At 36.0% G+C, this 17,974-nt stretch overlaps 1 protein-coding gene across 4 annotated transcripts in view; it reads right to left on the bottom strand.

Moving 5' to 3' along the window:
• The window catches only part of LOC121733398 (calcium/calmodulin-dependent 3',5'-cyclic nucleotide phosphodiesterase 1-like), a 366,803-nt gene that overhangs the window by 40,857 nt on the left and 307,972 nt on the right, over positions 1-17,974 (bottom strand). For all 4 annotated transcript variants that reach the window (XM_042123662.1, XM_042123639.1, XM_042123648.1 and 1 more), the window contains exon 2: positions 7,567-7,647. In XM_042123662.1, the coding sequence (XP_041979596.1) occupies positions 7,567-7,647 (81 nt within the window). The remainder of the gene's footprint in view (positions 1-7,566; positions 7,648-17,974) is intronic.

The raw sequence follows: 17,974 nt of genomic DNA, 5'->3' as shown, positions 1-17,974 counted from the left end.
GACGGTTATTTAGCCCTCTGAAGTATTTTACATCAGCTGGGCTAGCATGGCCACCAGTAGAAATGCGAAAGTATAGACAAACTGTGGTCATAAACTTGAGGTGCCGTTTCGATCTTTTTTCGTTCCGAAAAATTCAATTAAAATGCCACTTTATGAATTATGACAGACTAAAGTCCTAAAAATTGAAATAATATCCTACTATAAGACATACTATAGTCTGTCTTAAAGTGGCATTATAATTGAATTTTAGTCGGTAGCGATTAGCCGCGGTAAAGATCGGAACGGCACCTTAAGTTTATGTCCACAGTTTGTCTATACTTTCACATTTCTACCGGTGGCCATGCTAGGGCTACTGGATAGGCATTTTAATATTGTCACATTTCAAACACACGTGGTATATAAATTATGTAGAAATATGCTTGTCTTTCTGTCACCTCTCCCGCTTAAACCACCAAACCGAGTCCCGGAAAAAACATAGGATTATTGCAACAAAATTTAGTCTACCACGCGAATTTCTGCTTGAACTTGCATAAACCATCTAGCTGTGAAATAAAAGCCATTATTTTCCGTCTGCACAATTACCGATAATAATCTGTTCTCGGGAAGGGTCTTTATCAGGGACCGGGTTTGTTGTTACCCCGTTACCATGACAACGGCACTCGGCATTCTATATACCTCCAGGCTCGCTATTGTGGCCGCAGAAATGTTCTCGACATGAATTGAAATGCATTGTATGAATTTCTTAAATAAACATCACCAGTCGGTTTGTTTGCTCGTGTTTTATTCACATCCCGAATCAGCTGCAATAGGCGACTCGTTGTATTTCAATGTTGTTGTGTGTTTTTGCTTTTCAGAAAAACCAACCTAAAACAAGCCCAACTTTTAGATCACTGGGCAAAACAGGAGAAGAAATTCGGCATATCTACCGATTTCAAACAATAGCTACTTATTAGTAACTACCAATAACGGCTTATTGACTGATCTATATAATATGATATTTATTTTATTTTTATTATTATTTGCAATATTTGAGAAAACTACAAAATATGAAAACAATTAGCGAAACTGTGTTGTTGTAATCAGCGTCGTTCGCGCGAGTTTAAACTAAATTATTATAAGAGTGATGTCGTTTACACGGTAATAAATGAGTTTTTAATGGTTGTAAGTTTCAAATTATTATGATTATAATAATTTTGTTAAAACTTGTTAATAAGTTAAGCACATAGGTATCTAGTAAATCAGAGTAAGTACTAGCAGCTAGTCAATTTCACCAGGTAATTCCATAGTATTTAGGACATAATTTCTACTAGTAGTTAGTTCACTAACAATCTAAATTCTAGAGTTTGACTCTCAACTAGATTTTTTCCCACTATTTCATATTATAGATCTTTATACAATGCAATTATTATAACAATTATCATAAGAAAATAATTGCAATCTAAAATTTCATCAATAAAATAAAAAAATATATAATTTCCCATTTGTTTATCATTATTCATTACTGGTGGCGACATAATATTATTATTATTATGCTGACGTCACACAATCTTCTTTGAGCGTCCAGCAAATGAGATTTCACAGCATTTTATTACAAGAAAAATCTGCTATAAAAACTAATTATGAACGTTCGAATATTGAAAGTTTCGTAATTGAAAATGAAAATTTATGAAGAATGTTTTCATATCAGCACGAACGAAACGGCTGTTAAAATTCTTTTGCCTTTCAAACTTTAGCTGTGTACGCCTTTTTGTAATTATTGAGCAAATTGTATTTTATCTATATGTTACCGGAAATGTATGTAAACCGTCATTGTATACAATTCCTAGGAAATGTATGTAATTTTTCAAATGCTCCTAATTTTTTAAATATCTTGCATTACTTACAATAAGGAGCAAAGAGTAACACTCTTACTGCCGCACCCAGAGACAAATATTAACTGGCTAGCTGTAATGAAATGAAGATTTTGACATAAGCCCCCCATACATTATCTGTCTTACTCTTCATTAAGTTGAAATTTAATTATCATGAAATGTGCCTGAGTGTGGCAGTTAACCTTTAAATCTAATAGATTTACGCCAAAACTTGTAGTTGTGAGATAATGAAAGTAATAACTGTCTAGGCAACAGATAGGATAGATAATACTGTTATTGTCTACTAAGTTTATAATCTCAAAGATTGTGTTAACAGTTAAATGGATTTCGAGGTATTATACAACAAGAGACGAGCTATTACTACTACCTAAAAGGAGAACCCCATTACATTGTAATAATGTAAGTTCAAATTTCAAATTTTTATTTGCAACCAAAAATAAAGAAATTTAAGATTTATTTTTGACTACATGACGTCCGCAACTCCTTTTCGTCAAAATTCGTTTGTCACACGGGGACCGCGCATTTTTTCGGGATAAAAAGTATCCGATGTCGGGATAAAAAGGTAAGTACCAAATTTCAGCAAAATAGGTCCAGCCGTTTGGGCGTGAAGAGATTGTTAACAGACAGACAGATGGATTTTCGCATTTATGATATTATTACTTTAGTATGGGTACTAATATTTTAATAAATGTTTGCTTATTTGCATCAACTGATTTTAATGAATTTTGGCACAGACAAATTTAATCACGGGAAAGAACATGAGATTTTTTGACAGTCAAAAAATTTTTTTGTGTTTTTCTTTTAAATTTTTCTTTAGCTTGAATTTCCGGGCTAACATAAAAGAACTTGGTAAAGCTTGGGTTAGGCTGTTATTAAGATTCTTTCATCTTGTTATAAGATAATAAGTTGTAAACTTTTTATGGTACAAAATATAAGTTTCTGGCTGGGTGTTTAATACAATTGTAAACACCCAGCCAGAAACTTCGTTTTTTATTAAATTTAATTTGTTCATATTAACACTGAATATAAAAAAAATATGTTGGTAGGTAGGTAACTTAAATTTGCCGTCGAAACTTTTTTGTTATAATTGTTTCATTGTATGTCACATTTCTATAGAAAAATGTGAATTTTTCATTTGAAACGCACAAACAATTGTAGAGAGTTAGTCAAAGGAATGCCTTATTGCTTTTCATTTGACTCTAGTACAGCTTATTTTCAATAAAAACTAGTTTGGCAAATAAAGTAAAAACAATAGAGTAACGCTTTGAAGTTTGAAAATAGAACTCGTAGCACTTTCGTAGCGTTAGCGTAGCGTTTGTAGCATAGTAGTGTGAAATTATATCTATCCTGCCTATGGATTTTATATTGTGTAAGCAACGCTAAAACTCGAAAACGGCTGAATGGATTGGGCTAATTTTAGTCTTAAAATATTCGTAGAAGTCCAGGAAAGGTTTTAAAGTGATACGAAGTTCACCGGGACAGCTAGTCAATTACAAAATTTGCTTTAATTAAGTCTTATTAATATTTTTGTAACTTGAAAAAATATAATTTGAAAAGGTATTTGTTACGTTGGTGCTCGTTTTTAGAAATATTGTTTTGGTGCCCTTCAAATTAAAATAAACACACGTATGCGTATTATCTTGTAAAGAGCAGCGTGCAAAAGTAGAAAAAGTACACAGTTTAAAATAATCCAATAAAAAGTATCATCAAATAAATTGATCTGTCGGCAGATTTTGGTTTGGTTATAGGTTAGTCGATAAGGTCGATAAGGTGAAAGGAAAACGACTAATATTGACTTCATCCCACCCAAATCATAACCCAACCAAATTCAAAAATACCAACGGAGGTTCACCATTTGCCTAGGAATCAATTTATCAGATGATACATAAAACAGTAAACACCAAGAGTCGTAAAAATCAAAGCCAGTATAGGTAAAGTGCAGGAAACAAAACTACAAACAGTGATCATTAAAAAAAACATTTTGATGCACGTAAGCACACAATGGCTATTAAAATTTTGCTGTTAATCATTGTAAAAACATAGCTCTTAAACTCGTTAAATTTAGATGCTTAAAATTATAATTTAGCTTGTAACATAAATACAGCATACATTTTCATCTACTCATATTTTTAAACCAGTCGACTGTTTATTTTATGATTGGTTGAAAGTTGAAATATTTTATGAAAAATTTAATTAGGTAAAGAAATGACTTATTTTTTCAAGACAATGAAAAGGACATTGGGACCTTTACTATGGACAAAATACCCACGGCAAACACTAATGATTCATACCTTATTTTAAAGCCCGAGACTTCTACAATCTACATGTACTGATTTAAAGCGCATTATTGTGGGGTATGGGAATATGAAGCATTTTAAATTCAAAAAGTGGCTCAATGTATCAGTTTTATATCAAAGTAAAATAAATATCATTACGGAAAGCACTTTTTTTCTTATAATAATAACAAAGAATGATTTCATTTACTCTATTCACTATCTTTTTGTATAAAATCATGAAAAATATCTCAATAACGATGTAGGTGTTAAAGAAAAAAATGTGTCGTTTTTATGCACAAATCTTTATTATTAATCGTAACCCTCTCACCGCATTCCACGCCTAATATAATATTATGATGGTCTTAGGCACTGTGTATAAAATCTTAATAAGTTACTAATATTATTGAGCATGAAAATGTGCAAAAACTAAAACATATTTTTGTCATTATCTCTACATTCCCATTACTTTATTTAAAAAAAAACTACACTGTTATAACTTATGCAAGGTAATCTAAATATTAATATAAGTTTCATTCGTGTTTGCTGAATTTCGTAAAGCGGGTCATAAAGCTCCCAATGTCATTTATTCTTGTCACGCAATTTTTTTGGATTTGCTTTTGCTGCAATACCACTTAAGGTCACATTGAAATAATATTATCTAGTATTAAAATATGAGTAAGTATATAAGTATTACTTCAATGAATTTTGTTTGATCAATGTTAAAAAATATATACCTAACAATAATTGGTGAAATATATTATATAGCTATTTAATTCCATAGATGTGTACCTAGTGTACCCCAAACCGATGAATAATGATCTCCTACGTGTGTATGTCTGTGCGGACATAAAAACAGATAGTCAATTTCAAAACTTGTAAATACGCTCACAGAAAAAACACTTGTAAATAATATATTATTTCAAGAAGTCGACTTGGTCAATATTGACGCGAAGAATGTTTCACCAAACATTTCAAAATATAAAGTGGAATTTAGTGGCGCGCTAAACAATATTTCACCGAGCGGTTCAGACGGAAGGATTTGTGTCGGTTCGGTTATGGCTCGGTTATGGCTGGGTATTTCCGAGCGCAGTTTTGTTGTAACGGTACAATACACAAACTTCCGCGTACATAAATCAAATTTCACTTTAGATCCAATTTCATGAATGATGCAAACTATTGAACCTAGTTTGATCAAATAAAAAGCGGTATTTGGTTGTGACTATGGATTGTTATTTGTTGCTTACAAATTGAGATTGAGTACTTATATCATATTTTATAAATTATGAGAGCGAGCGAAGCGAGCCCTAGTTTATCCCACAACCTTTACATTTTACGGAAAAACTATCACGCCTATTGATTTGTGCTTTAATCCTTCGATCGTGGATTCTTGGAAATCTATTGTTATTCTATTCTGTCTCACCGGTGAGCTTATGGGGCTTGATGGGTTAACATAGTAATTTCATTTTATAATAATATGTTGATGTGTTATCATCAGTCAGTCAAGGTGTGAGGACGCGAGCTCTAACAAAGCTCGGCTTTTAGCTAGTAATATAACTGTGATGAACCAAACCATGCTTATAAGTATCATATTTTAAATATGTATTAGAAACTTGTTATTAGTCATTTACGGTCGTATGAATAAAAACTTAGCGTGGGTTTTTAGAAGCTTTAAAAGCCTGTTGTAAAATTTATTATGAATAAAGGTTCTCTAACAGTGCTCTAACACCGTTTTAAGGTGACAGCTGTCAAAGAATAGCGCATGTTTATTAGGCCTGTTGTAAACCTATTTTAAGCATAATCGTTATGAATAAACGTTTGCTAACAGTTGTTTAGGCTCGAAACGTAAAATAGGAGTTCGCAAACTTTAGTGAAGCCTCGGACCTACTTTAAGACCATTTTAAGAGACTGAAAATGGACGCAATATCGAATATTATCGCGATTTCTGACATTATTGCAATTTCAAGAATCAGTAAGGGTCTCTACAGACGGACCGCATTTCAACTGCAATCCAACCGCAAATTGCAGTTCAAGTGCAGTTTAAATCCAGTTGACACGATTACGGGTCTACACAGACGGACCGCGTTTCAACTGCAATCCAACCGCAAATTGCAGTTCAAGTGCAGTTTCAATGCAGTTGACACGATTGCAATAGAACTACAATAGAACTACATTCGACTGCAATAGAACTACAAACCATACAGTTTACACGACTGCACGCCAACTGCAACTGAACTGCAATCCGACTGCGCGTTTGGTTTGCAGTTCTATTGCAGTCGTATTGCAGTCGTGTCAACTGCATTCAAACTGCACTTGAACTGCAATTTGCGGTTGGATTGCAGTTGAAATACGGTCCATCTGTGTAGACCCTACAATAGAACTGCAAACCAAACGCGCAGTCGGATTGCAGTTCAGTTGCAGACTTGCAGTTGGCGTGCAGTCGTGTGAACTGCATACTAACTGCATCTAAACTGCACCATCCTACCCGCCCGCACGGTCCGTTCTCCAGCAGTGCAGTTTGGATGCAGTCGGTATGCAGTTCACACGACTGCATGCCAACTGCAAGTGAACTGCAATCCAACTGCGCGTTTGGTTTGCAGTTCTATTGCAGTCGTGTCAACTGCATTCAAACTACACTTGAACTGCAATTTGCGGTTGGATTGCAGTTGAAATGCGGTCCGTCTATATAGACCCTTAGATACATTGTGTCAAATGCACCAATTGTAGGCCTCAAAAGTAAAACAGAATAAAATAGTATTTTTAGTCATCTTCTCCTTCTTTTCATTATTCTTCTTCTTCTTTTATTATGGCGGCCTTAGTGAGTTGCCAATGTCAAAGTCTACTTTGCTCTATGATTTATAAAATCCATAAAGTACATATTTTATTTTTTGTTTACTCTTTATTTTTGACACATTGAATACAATTTTTAATCTGTGGAATACAATAAATTGACACACTACCAACATTACCAAAAAAATTCATATAAAACGTCATCTAAAGGTATTTTACTTAACGAAGGCTTAGCAAGCGTTTATTCATATGGAGTGTTTTAAGACGGTTTTTAACTTTAGTGAACATTTTAGTTAGAAAGCTGTTAAAACGTTCACTAAGATTTTTTTATTCATACCACCGTTACACTCTTATAAGAAGCACCTACGATAAACCACACTCGATAGGATTCATGAAAGAGTTAAGCCGGAAGATTTAGGGCCTGTTTCACCGCTTACTGTTAAGTGCCGGATAGGCTATCCACAACTTATCTAATACTCCATACGCTATCTGTCAGAGAAGTTGTGGATAGCCTTTCCGGCGCTTATAAGTGGGGAAACAGACCCTAAATCAGATGGATCTTTTATCTATTGAATTTTATACCAGGTCGTATAAAATAATAATAGCCATTGCAACCATAAAACCGTGCTTACTCGGTGAGCCGTTCCGTGCGGCGGGCGGCGGCGGCGGGCGCGGGAACTCCTCGCGGGGCGCGCCGCCCGGGGGACTCGCCACTGCAACATTAAATGACGGTCAATATGCATGTGACGTCACCTTATTGTTTTTTTTTCAGGATTTTACTATAGTATAGGCCATAGGAACAGGATAAGTACAATCTGTCGTTTAATTCGTACACCAAGTTTAATAAAGATTGCAAAATATTATTTGATGTATAGTTACACTCTGTTTAAAGCTCAGCTACCGAATGCTTAGAAATCTTCTGTCAGCTACTTGTCTGCTGTCAACTGCCTTTAAATCAGATGCATAGTAATTAAATATTCTTGCTCAAATCACCTCTGAAAGCAAGAACTGAAAGAAGGTGGTGAATGGTGATTTTTGGGCTATGGTATCTATTAAAGCGCTCGTTGCCTTAAGTTAGACATTTTCATGTTATAAATTTTATAAATATTCAAGTATTTTCGTATTTTTATTCATATCTATACGTGGGAGAGACATGCTTCGGCACGAATGGGCCGGCTCGACCGGAGAAATACCACGTTCTCACAGAAAACCGGCGTGAAACAGCGCTTGCGCTGTGTTTCGCCGAGTGAGTGAGTTTAACGAAGGCCCAATCCCCTGCCCTTTTCCCTTCTCTACTCTCCCCTATTCCCTTCCCGTCCCATCCCTACCCTCCCCTATTACCTGATTCCCTCTTAAAAGGCCGGCAACGCACCTGCAGCTCTTCTGATGCTGCGAGTGTCCATGGGCGACGGAAGTTGCTTTCCATCAGGTGACCCATTTGCTCGTTTGCCCCCTTATTTCATAAAAAAAAGCTACTAGGGCTGTTTCATAAATTCTCCGCTTTGAGAATTTTCGTACTGAAATGATTAGAGGTGATTTTTTCAATTTTAAATTAAAATTACAATCTAAAGTTGATTAAAAAGTCTAACAAAATGATCACCGAGATCGACTATGTCTCGTTGTAATGTGAATATTTCCGTCCCTGCAGGTAATAATTTTACAGACAGCCTTCCAAGGCAGGTGTGTGAGCATCTGTGGTGTCCCAACTCCCAATTAACAACAATCCGATCATCATGTTCGTAATGCCCTACTGCAAATTTTTTTATGTTAAAGACCTAGTAAATAACTATTTCCCTTTTAAAATGTACTGTTATTTTAGAATATAAAAGTAATTTTGTAGAGTTTATTCCTTAATGCCTAATCTTATAATTATTTATTAAAATATTAGGCTATTATTTGGCGTGATGTTTATAAAATTAAACTAATGAATAAGTTAAAATTATAAAATGAATATAATTTGAATCTCTTTAGTACAAATATTAAAAAAAAAAAACAATTTAACTTTCGAGCTGCCTGATACTTCTGTCGGAAAACGCGGCACCGGTTTTTCAAAGACATAAGTATTTTATTTTTATCTTTAGGATATTATAAAACAAAAGTAATGCTATTTTTTAAAACCTTGTTTATCTTTCTTTCTTTTATCAATTATCAATTATATTAGAATATTTTCATTTTATTTTAGGGGTGTTCTTTGAAAATGAACGATTTTTAGCAACTGGGGTAGACTCATCTTTAAATACCTATATTTTTTATTTTAACTGTTGAGTCTTTTTAAAATCATTACATAATATGTCTGTAAAGATATACAAAACTTGTTAAAAATGACAAAGACTGATTCCGTGTTCACAATTTAATTTTATTAGACTTTGCAATAATAGCGGAACTGTTTGAATACGCGCGCCTTCAAATTTCTACTGACTTGGCGCAGATGGTTGTTGAAAAATTTTTTTCTAATGAAGCAATGTACAAAAGGCGGGGGTTTTAATCTAGGTAATAATGGCCCTATTATGGTATAAGTTATACGTTTGTAAGACACGCAGAAGTATGTTAGGCCCAGAACTTTTCAAACAGCCCTCTGAATGTGAAGTGAATTCTTTCCGCCTCAAATGAAATGTTATTGGCAAAATCTGCAATTCCCACTAATAATTCTAACTCAAGCATTTTATTCTCCGCCTTTTCATTTTTGTCGATACCCATTTACGTTCGGGACGTGACACAATTCCGAATGGTCGTCGATTTCAAACGAGACGATAAGGGTATGCGCACGTGGACGTATCTATACAAAGTTTGTATACAAGATAAAGAGGATTAAGCAAGTTTAGGTTTGCCATTTGTATGTTGTATGTCATTTTTAAAATTAGTTGTTTTTTCGTTACATAGGTCTTAATAGCAAGTAGCCTATTAAATTTTTACCTAATGAGCTGGTGCGATTCCTTTTTTTTTTTATTAAATAAGGGGGCAAACGAGCAAACGGGTCACCTGATGGTAAGCAACTACCGTCGCCCATGGACACTCGCAACATCAGAAGAGCTGCAGGTGCGTTGCCGGCCTTTTAAGAGGGAATACGCTCTTTTCTTGAAGGTTTGCAGGTCGTATCGGTCCGGAAATACTGCTGGTGACAGTTCATTCCAGAGTTTTACAGTGCGCGGCAGAAAGTTACGCGAAAAACGCACTGTGGAAGACTGGCACTCATCAAGGTGATGAGGATGGTATGTTTTTCGCGTGGGACGATAGCGAAAAGTTGCAGGTGGTATGATTCCGAACAATTCCTCAGAGCACTCCCCGTGATACAACCGATAGAGGGTGCAGATTCCTGATAAAAGTTAAGAGGTTTATGATGAAAAAAGAGAAAAAATTATATTTTATTACCATTCGTTTGTAGTTTTAGTTTATTCGTTTTCAGTAAGAGCATTTTCACTGTAACTTATGCTATAGTTTTTAATGCCAATTTCCATACAATTTATATTATGGTCATTAATCCAATCCAGTAATGGCATAATGTAAACGGGTAATGGAATGCACTGGAATGTAATTTAGTAAATTCCAGTGCCTGTTTACATTATTATTATTACAGCGCTGGACTGGAATCATGTAAACCTGCTATTATACTAAGTTGTATGCCATAGTTATAGTCTGTAACTACCTCAACTCGTGAAAAACCTTCATGAATAAAAAATAAGATATCGGTCGTTTTGCGGCGACGACATCGACAATTTGAATATAAGACGAAAGTTTATTAAAGTTGAAATAGCAAATACCAACGTGGAATAGGTGATTCGTCGTTATTACCTACTTATTCTACACTAGAAGTTGCGTTCGACTCGGCTCGTGTAAATTGTAAAATATGTTTCTTAATTTAAAAAAACTTTTTTTTAATTAAGGCGGCAAATGAGCAAATAGGTCACTTGATGTAAAGCATCAAATACCGCCGCCTAAGGACGGTCGCAGCATCAGAAGCGTTGCAGGTGCATTGCCGGCCTTTTAAGGGTTAATTCAGACCGCAACGCGCCGCGCCTCGCAACGCCTGAATTGACCCTAAGAAGGACTATGATCTTTTCTTGAAGGTTAGCAAGTCGAATTGGTCCGGAAATATTGCTGGCTAGTATTTTATAATATCCTTTCCCGTAATCCACTATACTATAGGTATCCACCAAGTATCATCAAAATTGGCTTAGCTAGCTGCGAAAGCGCCTATTTCGTGCAAAGACAATGAATAATCAGTACCTACGTGTAAAATATTTGAATAAGCATGATTCTATGACGACACAAAAAACAAAATGCCAATTATAATTATACGTCCAATGACAATTAAAATAACGAAAGCAAAATAAAAATATTATGACATGTTTTTGATTTGTTCAAAATAATTAATACCTACGACAATTTCTTCTCAGTTTTATAAAAAAATAATCGGCCAAGTGCGACTTGGACTCGCGCACGAACGGTTCCGTACCATTATAGAACAAAAATAGGAAAAAAATGTGTTTCTTGTATGGGATTAATTATTAATTATTTATTTTATTTAAATTTTATTATTAAAATATTAAAGTATAAACATAATTGGGTATTTTTGAATATTTCAGGTGCCTATCTATTGCCATCATTTATATCGAGCAAAAAATGGCAAAAAAGATCACGTTTGTTGTATGTGAAAAAAAACATAATTTATTTTTTTTGTATTTGTTGTTATAGCGGCAATGGAAATACACAATCTATGAAAATTTAATCTCTCTAGCTATTAAAGTTCTTGAGTTACAGCCTGGAGACAGACAGACGGACAGACAACGAAGTCTTAGTAATACGGTCCCATTTTTACCCTTAGGGTACGAACCCCTAAAAATGGAAAATAATTTTGAAGGGATAATATTTTATAATAATTATTAATACCTCTTTAAACTACCTATTACTACCTATCTCCGTCATAAACTTACATAAAATTACATTTCTAAATGTCGATTATATTTTTAATGTGTAGACTGCTACGAATAAGACTGTAATAAATTTTATATTTCAGATTTTATCAGTGGCGAGAAGCGTATTTTACTCGAAATATTCCTGTTCATTCCTCGATTTTCATTTATTAGTTCGGAGAATTTGGCTGTGCCTATCAAAGTTTATTTTAGTCCCTTATCTGTCTTTTACAAAATATTATTCTTATCACTCTTTACCTTGAAGTTTTCAATTCTTTACCAGTTATATTATTAATTTAATAAGAATTTTTACATTGAATTCAAGAGTAAATATTTAGGTATCCTTTCATTATTATCCTTTCAGTATCCTTAAGGCCGGCAACGCATCTGCAGCTCTTCTGATGTTGCGAGTGTCCATGGGCGACGGTAGTTGCTTACCATCAGGTGACCCGTTTGCTCGTTTGCCCCCTTATTTAATAAAAAAAAAATATATTTAAGTTGCTATTTTTTGTACTTAAGTGCCTGATAGACGTACGAACTTAAAGTACGCGGGTTTTAAGTTTGCGAACTTACTCGGCTCGCGTCGGTGACACACGAGAATCGCTCTCACTGGTTACCATGCTCCCAGGCTCGCGGCTCTTTACTGAAGCACAGGCGATTAAGATCGTCGAGCCATAAGTCTGCGTACTAACTCGCACGTCCATCACCCCTTTCAGATCGTCTTTGTATTTTGTTTACTTTTTCTTTATATTTTTTTAACAGAATAAACATAGAGGATAATATCATTTTAGAGATTTTTGGACATGAGATTACTGTATGTATTCATGAGGGAAAACAATTTAGTAGATCTTTAAATATTGCTAAATTGTAAAGACGCGTCCAGACGTGCGCGTTTTCTGCGCTGTGGATTCAGGTCATATTGTGTTTTCTCAAATGCTGCAGCAAAAAACGCGCAAAAAAGGCACAGAAAACGCGCTTGTCGGCACGCGCCAATTACTGGCATATCTAGATGACTAATTACAAGTATTAAATAAATAATTCAGATATTATTAAATAAAAGCATTTCAGCGTCATGTCACCGTATTCGATACTCCAGCGAGCGTGGCATCGGCGATGCATTTCCGCTGTTCCGTTAGCTTTATTTAGGAAAGCACATTTTAAATTCAAAACATACATTCAGTCCATCTCATATTGTTTTCCGCTGTCGACGCTCGAGTGCTATTTTAAATGATATATATGTTTTAAAATACCTTTTATTTTAGGCATCTCTTTGAAAATGTTTTTTCAGTTTATATTTTAAAATTAAACTAACAAGTTAAGATACCATCTGTACGGGTTGTTGCCAACCGTACATAATTAATATGCTTACACTTTAAGATTCAGTAATGTCGCGGATCATATTCATTTGTATTACGATTTACGTAAAATAAAGTCAGTTATCATTTATCCATCAAAGGGAGCGGTTTTATTTTATCATTCCCAATCGTTCTCCCTTAATTATCATTTATCTTTATCATACATCTTTTAATATAATATTGGTTGTAAGGCAGGCTGCAGCAGTAGCCCCTACACCTATATTTTTTTTGGTCCTTCGAAAATAAATTTTTTATCAGGACTTTTATCATAATATTTCGGCGCGAGTGTGTGGACTTTATTTTGAGCTTTCTAATTATATTTTATCAAGACTTTTATGTATCAGTGACTTTTTGCAAAGCTCAAACTTTGGTGTACTGTACTGTATGTGAATTGGTGGAGTGTTTGTGTGGTGCTATCATCATTTCGCGGGCCGGGAGGTCTGCTCATCATCGCTGATCGTCATCATCGTGACGTCGCAGCTCGCAGGTTTGCTGTTTCGTATCCCGAGCACAGCTGACTCAAGTAAGATTGTTCCTTTTTATCATATAATTTTATTTCTGATTTATCATGATGGAAAATATGTTTGAACGGCAAGTTGAAATTATCAAGGCGATTAATAGTATCAAAGTAAATTTCGGAAAGGATTCCGCGAGTAGAAAAACTCAGGAATATATTCAAAGAAGACTTAGCACTCTCGAGGAACTGTGGGTAGAATTTAAGCAGAATAACGAGCTTCTGTTAGGTAGTTCAGACAAAAATAATCCATATTTTACGGAAAATCATTTCGGGAAGATGGAAAGCATTTATCATACCCTAAAGCACACTTTGTCCACCTATCAGCCCAAAGAAGATAAATCTTCGACGGCTCCGCCTGAAAGAATTCAGGAATTACTATCAAAGCAGCGCACTAATTTCCGAGCATTGAGCCGCTTAATCAATAGCATCAATATTGAAGAAATCGCTGAGAAGTGGGAGATAGAAGAGGAGCTCCGAAATCTGAAAAGTCGTTGGAATGTTATTGACACGCAGCATTTAGAATTAGATGACTTTTTGCAAGGTTCTGATTTAGAATACGAAGAAGAATATAGCACCTACGAGAAGGAGTACAAGAATATCAAGCGGACGCTCCATAGAAAGTTATCATCTACGGCTCACACCCAGCAATCAACGCCGCAGCTGGAGATACCTATCTTCACCGGTAAATACTCTCAGTGGCCCACGTTCTTTGATTTATTCAGTGAAGCTATACATAATAATAGCTCGCTGACGAACGCCCAGAAAATGCAGCACCTAAAAGGGAAGTTAAGAGGAGAAGCCGAGCGATTGATCCAGCACCTGCATATATCATCTGAAAATTATTTAACAGCCTGGGATATTTTAGTTCATAGGTATGACAATAAGCAGCTTTTATTCACCAACCAAATTGAGACGCTGATAAATCAGCCGAGTCTTCAGAAGCAGTCGGCCTATGAAATTAAAAAATTACATGACACGTCCGTCGAGTGCATCCACGCCATTCACAACCTGGGGGTGGACACTAATACATGGGATCCCTTGCTTGTTCATCTTTTATCAAAAAAGCTAGACGTCGAAACGTTAAAAGATTACAAGGAAGCCAGAAAGGCGCCGCGAGAATTACCTGAGTTAGCAGAATTTATCACATTTTTAGAGTCGAAGTTTATTGCGTTGGAACCGATACATAAAAAAGAGCGGGATGTTTTTCCGCCTACAACATCGAAGCATGTAACCAACCCAAGGTCATCAACATCATCGTATCAACCTGCAAGGAATTTTAGTCGCGAAAAGTATCAGGGTAAAACTTATCATACTCGTTCTACGAAATGCCCATTATGTTATTTTAATCACGATTTATTTAAATGCAGGCGATTTATTAATATGACACCAGCGTTGAAGTTACAAACAATTGCGAAGCATCAAGTTTGTCGGAATTGTCTATACAAGCATTTTGATAATCCATGCATTTCTACAAAGCGTTGCAAGGAATGCCAGGGTAACCATAATTCTTTGTTGCATGAGGCTTTTGTAAATACTGGTAGTTCCAGTTCTAAATTAGTTCGCCCTGAAAGTAGCCAAAATGACATTAAGCATGTTACTAAGCCGCATAACGTTAATTTCGTCGCTGGAGAAAATGAAGAAATTTTGTTGACCACAGTTTTATTGAAGGTTCTATCAGCTGACGGCTCTCTTATCACTCTTCGAGCACTTTTGGATCAGGGGTCTCAAATTTCTTTGATATCAGAAAATGCGGCACAGATGCTAGGACTCCGACGGCATAAATATCATGCATCAGTATCAGGAATAGGCTACGGATCAAAGCAGAGCAAAGGACTGCTGGAAATTGAATGTCACTCTATTTATGATGACTTTGGCTTTACGACACAAGCTATGATTATTTCACGTGTTGTAAATAATTTACCAAATATTTCGTTTACTAAAAAATCATGGTCACACTTGCAGCATATCAACTTAGCGGATCCGGATTATAATATTTCCCGTCCTATTGATTTATTATTAGATGCCAGCGTCTATTCTCAAATATTAATGAGAGGACTTATCAGAGGGCCACCTCAGGCTCCTATTGCGCAGCAGACCAGGCTAGGCTGGATTTTGTCTGGTAATGTTAGGACATTTAACTGCCACGTGATTATCAATAATGTATCAGATTTATCAAAGTATTGGGAGATGGAGGAGATCTCAGTCGAACAGTCATCAGCACTATCAGTCGGAGAAGAGTTTTGTGAAGACTTATATGCTTCGACTACAAAACGTTTGGAAAACGGCATGTATGAAGTATGTCTTCCTATGAAACCAAATTTTGAGGAAAAACTTGGTTCATCACGTCCGAAAGCAGTTGCCCAATTTTATCAGTTGGAGCGCAAAATGGCTCAAAATCAAGTATTTTCGGACAGCTACAAGAATTTCATGAGGGAATATCAAGAACTAGGAGACATGGTTCCATATACCAAGTCTGGTGAGGGTCCATCATATTATTTTCCCCATCACGGCGTACTCAATTTAAACTCCACTTCTACAAAATTACGGGTGGTCTTCAACGGTTCATCCAAGACATCATCAGGTCTGAGTTTAAATGACGTGATGGAGCAAGGCCCGAATTTACAAGCCGACCTGCAGGCTCTTATCATATCTTGGCGCCAATATAGATTTGCGATGACATCTGATGTGGAGAAGATGTTCAGAAGAATCCTGGTCCAAGAGGCTCATCAAAATCTTCAATCGGTAGTCTGGAGAAGCTCATGTGATGCACCTCTTCAAAATTATAGTCTCACAACTGTGACGTACGGGACGAAGGCAGCACCGTTCCTGGCAATGAGAACGTTGAAGCAGCTGGCTATGGACGATGCTGCGAAGTACCCCTTGGGTGTAATCGCGTTGAAAGATAGATTTTATATGGATGACTATTTAGGAGGCTGTAATGATCTAGAAACGGCGAAGGAAGTGCAGAAGCAGTTGATAAGCATCTTACGCGGAGCTGGCATGAATCTACGCAAATGGTCAAGCAACGAGCCACAGCTTCTACAAGATTTATCATGCGACCAATTAAATAATCCGTACGAGTTTCGTTGCTCGGAATCCCGTAAAACGTTAGGCCTTAAGTGGAATCCATCATCAGATACGTTTACATATGATTATCAATTTGAATCGGAACCTAAATATCATACTAAACGGGAACTATTATCAGATATCTCTAAGTTATTTGACCCCATCGGTTGGATATCACCATTATCAATTAAGGCTAAGTTACTATTTCAAAAAGCATGGGTGACGGTGGAATCGTGGGATGAAAAGTTATCAAGTGATATCAATCAAGAGTGGACGGAATTACGAACTGATTTTAAAAATATCAAGAACATAAAAATCCCACGATGCATCGGTAACCTTCAATGTACGTATCAAATACATGGTTTCAGCGACGCATCAGCAAAAGCGTACGCTTGCACCGTATATTGTGTTGCAACAAATTATAAAGGCGAGCGCACATCACGGTTAATAACTGCTAAAACGAAATTAGCGCCTTTAAGCAAGAGCTTGTCGCTGCCTCGACTAGAATTATTAGGTGCACTACTTTTATCAAAGCTGATTCGGAAGGTGGAGAATACCCTGCCTAGCACGAATGTCAAAATATACGCATGGACGGATTCAATGATCGTGTTAGGGTGGATTCATGGCGATCAATCAAGATGGAAGCAATTTGTCGCAAACCGAGTTCAACAGATCAAGGAAATTGTACCATCGTCAAACTGGAACTATGTACCAACGGAAGGAAATCCGTCAGATTGTGCGACACGAGGAATATCAGTCAAGAAGTTGGCTGACCATCGTTTGTATTGGGAAGGCCCGGAATGGCTCACGTCCTTTGAACCTGACCAAATTCTTAGACCATCATACGCAGAACCTGATATTGAAGTTAAAAAGGTTTCTTACAGTGTGAACACAGCCTTACATTGCAATAAGGTTGACTTTATATTGGAATTGTTAAGTAATCACAGTTCTATAACTTTTATTGCGAAAACCGTGGCATGGGTTTTACGTTTCATCACTCGAAGTCGGAAACCGTCCGACACAGCAAAAACATTGTCACTCCTGGAAATGAACAATGCTTATAATATTATCATAAAAACTATTCAAGCTATAGATTTTAGCGAGGATTTATCATTTATCAAGGCAAAAGGGCATGTTCATCAAAATAGCAAATTATCAAGTTTGAATCCTTTTATCGACGAAAATGGACTAT

This window comes from Aricia agestis, chromosome 1 (genome assembly GCF_905147365.1).
Source record: "Aricia agestis chromosome 1, ilAriAges1.1, whole genome shotgun sequence".
Classification (NCBI taxonomy): Eukaryota; Metazoa; Arthropoda; class Insecta; order Lepidoptera; family Lycaenidae; genus Aricia; species Aricia agestis.
This window is presented reverse-complemented; position numbering and strand designations above follow the sequence as displayed.